We start from the raw sequence: 7,625 nt of genomic DNA, 5'->3' as shown, positions 1-7,625 counted from the left end.
TGTGTGTGTGTGTGTGAGAGAGAGATTGGCAGCTCTGTTTGGGTGGTAAGACCATTTGTGGACAGATGCCACTTTGTAAAGCATCCACTCATGCCGCAGAACACATGTGCTTTACACACTGCCTAATACATGCACAGACACATTAGGCTGTTGAAACCTGTTTTGGTGGTTTGTAGGTGGAACCACATGAAAAACCATTAATTATCAGATGTTCTGCTTTGTTGCATTACACAACTGCTGTGTTCAGGCCTCCCACAGGCCTTAAAAATACTGATTGTGGATTAACAAAAAACTTTACCAAATAAAAAGCACCCAGAGAGCACATACTTCCACCAAGGCTTAACAATCCTCTAAAGGTGTTATTTTATAATATTAGCAAATGTCAAGAAACTATAATGCATCTAGTGATCAATTATCATGGGATAAATGAGCCAGCTGTGTTTTTATTCTGCAAATGCAGAATTTCATATTGGAAATATTATAAGATAAAATCCTCAAATAAATCCTGTTTATGCATGAGAATATGAGAACTTTTTTGTCCCATGACTTCCAAGTTTAGTTTAAATAATTGTTAACTTTGGAAATGAGTTTTTGAAATATCCTGCTAATAAAACAAACAAGCAGAACCAATAATATAACATATCTGATGAGTATGAAATAATATTAATAATAATGATAATTGGATAGCCTTAAAGTATAACATTCTTTCAAAATAATCATCAAATCTATTAATCTTACCTGATAACAGCCTCTTTCAAATTATTCTGACACATTTTTGTAGAAAAGGGAGACCATCATTTTGCTGTTTTTGAGACTACCATTGGATGGCGCCAAAGTCAGAAATCTTTAAATTCTGCACATAAACTGAAGTCAAACTTTAGCTGACAACAATCTTTTAGCAACAAATGAACCCATTTTGAGTTCACTGTCAACTGACCTCTACCTATAAATAAGCTGTAAAAAATAGCTTGCATCAGGTTAAAAGAATAACAGTTCCAGGTGCAGTTTCAGCGCCCGGTGCAGCATGTTTACATGTAAATGTGGGTGTAGCACGTTTGACTGTTTTTGGGAACACCAGCAGCCGGTTGTGTTTGTGCAAGGCTTTGTTTTGCTTGCTCTCACGCTGTATGTATTTGCCTACTTATTTTTTCTTACTATTGTTTTGTGGGCAGGCTATGGAGACAATGTGATTTTCTCTCTTTTTCTCTCTCTCTCTCTCTCTCTCTCTCTCTCTCTCTCACACACACACACACACACACACACACACACACACACACACACACACACACACACACACACACACACACACACACACACACACACACACACACACAGATGAGTGCAATGCCTTCAGGACGCTATCTCTGCTTTCCAGAAATATTACACCAGACAATCTTCTCCACAGTTTACACAGCTCATCTAAATGGAGCTTTAAAGTCAAACGGGAGTCGGGACATGTGCACGGTGCATGGTCTGACCACCAGCAGCTTCAACTGCTCTTCTTAGTCATTAAAACATGTCAAAATTCAGTCAGCACATCCTCTAATGATTTCTCTTCTTCTTCTGATGTTTGTTTTTACAGAATGAGGAGAAGTCTCAGTCGGAGGTAAGCTTCAGTCCGCCCACTGCTCTTCTATCCTGTGTTTTCTCAGCTCTTTAATTTTCTATGTACAGTGGCTGGACTTGTTGGAACATGGGGGCGTTTTCACAGTTGTATCTAGTTACACATGTAACTGTATTGTGACTGACCCTGTAACAGGCTCTTGTTCCTTTTTTGAACACCTGTGTATACCTTACAGCACTGTATTGTGCTCTTATACGCATTGACTGACTGTGTTTCATCTCTTAACCTGAACATATCAGAGCTCCAATCTGGGAGCTTCCCTCATTTGTTTTGCTACATTTTTTCCTTTCTTTATGTGGCTTGATGCGTGTGTATGTGTGCTGTGTATGCTTCTATGGAGCAGGCATGTATGCTTTTGTCTTGGTGCTTTTTGATGTCATGCTTTTTTGTGTCCTTAGATCCGCAAGCTGCGCCGGGAGCTGGACGCCTCCCAGGAAAAGGTTTCCGCCCTGACGACGCAGCTGAGTGCCAACGTAAGTGAGCAAGCACGTAAACACAGACACACACACCTCCACAGACACGCACACACACACACACTCACTCACTCACTCACTTACTCCTTTACAAACCTTCCAGTGTTTACCGTGCTGCAACTTTTATCACTTTTATGCTCATTAAAAACCCATTTTTTGGTCATCAGCAAAAGGCTGTACAGCATGTAGCAAAATATAGAAAGGTAGAAAAAAATCACTAAAATAATTGTGTGCTTTGTCTATAAAGAAATAATTTCAGAGAATGTGCTGTGACCTGAAGCAGACTTAAATTGATGTTTTTTTGCCAGACTTAACTGTAAAAAAGATGGGGAATTTGGCATGTTGTCTCTGTTGCACCCAAATACACGCAAGTACATTTCGTGATATTCATCAAATACGGAACAGATAGCTCCCACCGAGCACTTTACTCCCAGAGGGTGTAATTTTACATCTGGCAGAGCCATCAGAAAATCTCTTAAAGCGTCTCCAGACACGATCCTTTCTGCCACACTACCTTCTGTATTGCACAAGTCTCGCTATGCTCCGCTTGTTATCTGCTACCTAAGTAGGTGCACGCTGGTGGTTTATCTGTGGATTAGAGATATGGAAGGAAGACAGCGGTGTTTCCTGCAGAGAGTCAAGTCTCAGCACACTGCTGAGGGACAGTCGCAGATGTGGACTGAAGATTTACAGCTAATGACGCATGGATACAAGAAGGTGCAGTGTGTGTGTGTGTTGAAAGACAAACACAGACTGAAAACAGAGAAGTTGATAGTGGGGGGTCATGAGGTGGCGACGTAGATGCTTTTCAAATATTTGATCATCCGCCGCAGAGAGAGGATGAATTATCTCTACACACCTTGAAGCCCCTGAGGCTGAGAATCTAAGAACACCCATTGCATCAAAAAGGCTTAAATCAGACATCAGTCACAACACCTTACTCAACTCTTACACACACTTCTCACACACATCATTTATATTTATACAATCTGATACAATAAAGTGGTGCGCTTAAACCAGAAACACAGATCTGAGGAGCAGTTAACCATAGTCCTCATGAACCTTAGAATTCCAACACAAAGAAAGCGGAAGGAGACTGGACATCAAGCTGAAATGAGTGTCATCCGGCGGAATTTATGGCGGCATCGGAACAATCCCGGAAGAGAAACATTATCGATATAGACTAGAGGAGGTTTGAGCTCTACAGAGTTCCTGGTTTACATTTTGAACAACTTATTTGTTTCTCCCACAGGCTCACCTGGTGGCAGCGTTTGAACAGAGTCTGGGCAACATGACCATCAGACTGAAGAGTCTCACACTGACAGCAGAGCAGAAGGTGACAACAGCTCCCCTTGTTTTAGAAAAGACTGCACTAATCCAAGTGCACATTCAAAGTCACTGCAATGGACTTGTTGGTTTGATCCTATTGTAATTTCCCGTGTAGGACTCCGAGCTGAATGAGTTGAGGAAGACCATCGAGCTGCTGAAGAAGCAGAACGCTGTTGCTCAGGCGGCCATCAATGGAGTCATCAACACACCTGAACTCACGCCGAAAGGGGACAGGACAGGTATGGCAAACACTACGCAAAGCAGAGATATTTGAAGGCCAAAGTTATTATTTATAGACTTTTGTGCCAACATTTGAGACCTTGAATATAGTAATCTAAAGAAATATAATATTAAGTGTTTTTTCACGAAATATTACTCATCAGAATAGGTACAAGATGTTCTTCTGCACTCTTGTGTCACAGTGGGGGACAGTTATTTTACAAAATAGGATCCCACAATCATTCCAAACCAGAAAGCATCTCTCCATTGATAAACAAACATTTTAATGCGTAGAGTATCTTCATTCATCAATACATTTTGGGAGTTGTGAGCTCCAGGCGGTGTGTGAGACACATTTTATGTATAGCTCTTGTCAGAACAGAAAAACCTCTGACACCGTAAGTAAGCAATCTCTTTTGGGGTAATGAGCACATAAAAAGCTGGATAATGTGTTCCACCTATTCAATAATCTGGAGCTTTTTGTTATATAGTCAAAGTAGGAAAACATCTCAAGTCAGAAGTGAACAACACTGACAAGGCTGATACTTGATATTTACTAAATGATTATATTTCAGACTAATATTTGACAAACCCATACATGTCCTGCCTCTGCCTGTATCTCCTATAGCTGGCAGTAACGGCAGCTCACAGCAGCAGCAGAATCAGCAGCCAGACCTGCGCATCAGGAGGCAGCACTCCTCGGACAGTGTCAGCAGCGTCGCCAGCGCAACCAGCCACTCCAGCGTGGGCTCCAACATGGACAACGACGCAAAAAACAAGAAGAAGAACAAGAAGAACTGGGTAAGATGCAGTGACTTAAAAAAAGGATGCACCTAAAGATTTCAGTGTGCAATGACTTACTAACAAGCAGCCAGCCGGGACTCATGGGGGTTTGTTTTTGTCTTTGTCTCTTTGTGCATTCTCATGTTGGATTTCTCCCCTTTAGGCATCTTTCACTGGGGAAAAGGTGAATACACTTAGGATTCCCATAGGCCCAGTCCTGTTGAATACCAAGAAATTATTGATTTAGTGATTTGCAGGTTAAAAAACTGGGCTAAATCTGTAGTAGTAGCTGTGTCTTAACCTGCAAAGTACCACATCAGTGTTTACTAACTAGTGTCTAGTCCTAGTGTCAGGTCATATTTGATTTCAACTAGTGATCATACAACAAACCATCTTACATACTTTAATTTACAATTAATGATGAACGTTTTCTTTTTTGTTGTTTAAAGGTGTTTTTGTGCACCGGAGGACAAGTCATTGATGATGATGTACGCACCTTTTTTTTTTTTTTTTTCTGTTGTCCCGTGGACTGAAACAATGTTGTGTTATGACGCCTGTGGTTGTCACTCCCTGATCCTGATGTTAATTTCAGAAAGAAGTTGTGGTGTGGTGCTTTGTGGTAGCAGCTAAAGATGTGAGCTTGTGGCGAGTTTCCTGATTTAGGTCACAGTAATAATAAAGAAGGCACCTCTGGTGTGTGTGTGTGTGGTGTGTGTGTTGTGTGTGTGTGTGTGTGTGTGTGGTGTGTGTGTGTTGGTGTGTGTGTGTGGTGTGTTGTGTGTGGTGTGTGTGTGTGTGTGTGTGTGTGTGTGTGGGTGTGTGTGGTGCGCGCGTTTGGATGTGCTTCCAGCCGTCAGTTTGTGTAGATGAGACCCCACAGGAGGTTCCTCCATGCAGGTGCTTACACAGTGTATGTGATATGGAGTGTATAGGGGCAGTGTGTGTTGGAGAGTATATAATGGATCATGAAAGACCTTGTTTCATGGTGGTTGTGGTGTAGCATTAGCTTGCAGCTGCCTGGAGGTAAAAAAATGAATAAATCAACTTTGGTCCTGTAGGGGCCTCTAGTTTAATCATTGTCCCTCCATAACACATTAATACACCCATATGAACATGCACTGTTTTGTCTCTCTGTCTTCCATTGCTTCGCTTCATGTGGCAGGTCTATGAGGTAAGAATGGTACGCTGTGTGAAATGAAAGCAAACAAAGCTGCCTAACCCCTGCACCTTTTCTAGGTTACTAACCTCTGTCCTTTTCCCCCTGTCTCTGTTGCCACCGTAGTGCCTGTCCTCTCCTTCCCAACACTACTTCTCCCTGAAAACATCTTTTATGACACTTGAGCCATGCCTTGAAAGGAAAAATCCATCAGAACATTACTTTTTACACTGCCACAAACAGGGTATTAGGAATATAGCTTGTGTATTTTGATCCATTTTGTGATGGGCTTTCGTAGAAGTGGCCAAACACTATTGACGTGACATAATGTTGAGATGTCTTCAATGCAGCTACAAAGATGTATGAAGACAAAAAAATCCCAAACAATGTCCCTAAAAATCAAAGAGGCTTCTTTTTAAAGCCTTGTAACACCAATTTTATTAATCCTTCAGAGAACTAAATATTGTAGAAAATGCCCTGAGACCAATTTCTACCCCATAGTAAGAAAGCTGTGTAGTGCAGCTTGCGGATGTGTGAATCTCTTTTTAGAAAGTGTGTCATCACAACAATTCTGTCTTCCTACATGAAGAGATTGTTGAAAAGCTTGTACAAGGGAATAGCTGACTAAAGTAGAAGCAGTTATAAGAGTGTTGAGTATACACGGTGGATTTCTCTTTTAAACACAAACTTGTGCTCAAACAATATGAGGACATGGGTCTTACCTAAAAGTTTACATCTAGTTTGAATATGGCTCATCGGTTTTGTTCATAATAGGGTTTTACCAGAAATTACATTGATTTGTTTTTCTTTTTTTTTTGAAAGGAGCAAAAACGATTACAGCTTAGAAAACATTGCAATTTTAGCAAGTGAGGAGACAGTGCACATGATGTTGGTCTTTATGCAAGTTTACAAAAATAAGAAATGATTTAGCCACAGAGGGATTGAGGTGCAAATTATATTCTGAATATCTAATTTTCAGTGTGAACATGCACACATCAGTCTTGTTCAGGTGTCCAAAAATGAACTCTCAACACTGTTACCTGCTCGCCTTGAAATTTCTCATTTAATACATTGAGAAAAAAGCATATCACCAGGTTTCACCATATTTTAATATAGAAAACTGCAGACTTTTAACATAAATTAAAAACGATGAGCCATAGGTAGAAATTAGTACCTGTAATTCCCTTTTGTCCCTGTGACTCACTTGCACTTTTTCACAGCAGTTTTCCTCCACTTTCCTTCATCACACTCCTCCTCTCCCTCTCAGCCTTGTGTCTTTGGGAGTGTGTCCCTCGCCTGCTCACCCTGTCTCTATGCTTCTCTGTTTTGTACCTGCAGTTGCGAAGCTCCTTCAAACAAGCGTTCAGCAAGAAGAAATCTCCCAAGTCGGCCTCATCTCACTCCGACATTGAGGAGATGACGGACTCGTCGCTGCCGTCCTCCCCTAAGCTGCCCCACAACGGCACCACAGCCTCCAGCCACATGCTCAGGAACACACACTCCAGCTCGCTGTACGTAGACATCATCATCTGTATGTGATTGCAGGATTATTGGGGCTATACTGTAGCGTATCCTATACAACAGGGCTTCTCAAAGTCCAGACCAAGGTCCGCATCCACACCAAAACGCAAGTCCATCTGCACCCAGCCCATGACGCGTGTTATGGATACTATACTTCATGATGTATAGCATTTTTCTATTTTTAAATCCATTTTCTAATTAATAAATTTCAAGTGACTATGAATATACACTAGTTATATGTACGTGGACCAGGAAAACTGAGCACTCAACTTTGATATATGTTGCTTAAAAGTTCAAAGTGAGTTGATGATCTTTTATTATTTGTGCCGGACCTTGAATAAAAATCCGATACGGACCTTTGAGTAATAAGTATGAGAACCCCTGCTATACAGTCATTTCCAAATAAAGTATTGTCCGTGTGTGAAATCATTCAAACAATACAGATGGGAAAACAACCAAACTTTGCTTAAATCATATCTCATGTCACTGAACTGTGTTGGTGTGTGTGTGTGTGTGTGTG

At 41.1% G+C, this 7,625-nt stretch overlaps 1 protein-coding gene across 16 annotated transcripts in view; it reads left to right on the top strand.

The window, feature by feature from the left end:
- The window catches only part of nav2a (neuron navigator 2a), a 224,756-nt gene that overhangs the window by 207,302 nt on the left and 9,829 nt on the right, over positions 1-7,625 (top strand). For 10 of the 16 annotated variants that reach the window (XM_032523914.1, XM_032523864.1, XM_032523872.1 and 7 more), the window contains 9 exons: positions 1,583-1,606; positions 2,023-2,097; positions 3,350-3,433; positions 3,542-3,665; positions 4,274-4,446; positions 4,592-4,612; positions 4,878-4,916; positions 5,591-5,599; positions 6,923-7,095. In XM_032523914.1, coding sequence (XP_032379805.1) covers positions 1,583-1,606; positions 2,023-2,097; positions 3,350-3,433; positions 3,542-3,665; positions 4,274-4,446; positions 4,592-4,612; positions 4,878-4,916; positions 5,591-5,599; positions 6,923-7,095 — 722 coding nt within the window. The remainder of the gene's footprint in view (positions 1-1,582; positions 1,607-2,022; positions 2,098-3,349; positions 3,434-3,541; positions 3,666-4,273; positions 4,447-4,591; positions 4,613-4,877; positions 4,917-5,590; positions 5,600-6,922; positions 7,096-7,625) is intronic. The other 6 variants (XM_032523986.1, XM_032523995.1, XM_032523897.1 and 3 more) reach the window with 2 other exon arrangements.

The sequence above is a fragment of the Etheostoma spectabile genome, chromosome 1, assembly GCF_008692095.1.
Source record: "Etheostoma spectabile isolate EspeVRDwgs_2016 chromosome 1, UIUC_Espe_1.0, whole genome shotgun sequence".
Classification (NCBI taxonomy): Eukaryota; Metazoa; Chordata; class Actinopteri; order Perciformes; family Percidae; genus Etheostoma; species Etheostoma spectabile.
The sequence above is the reverse complement of the archived record's forward strand: the minus strand, read 5'-3'. Positions and strand labels throughout refer to the sequence as shown.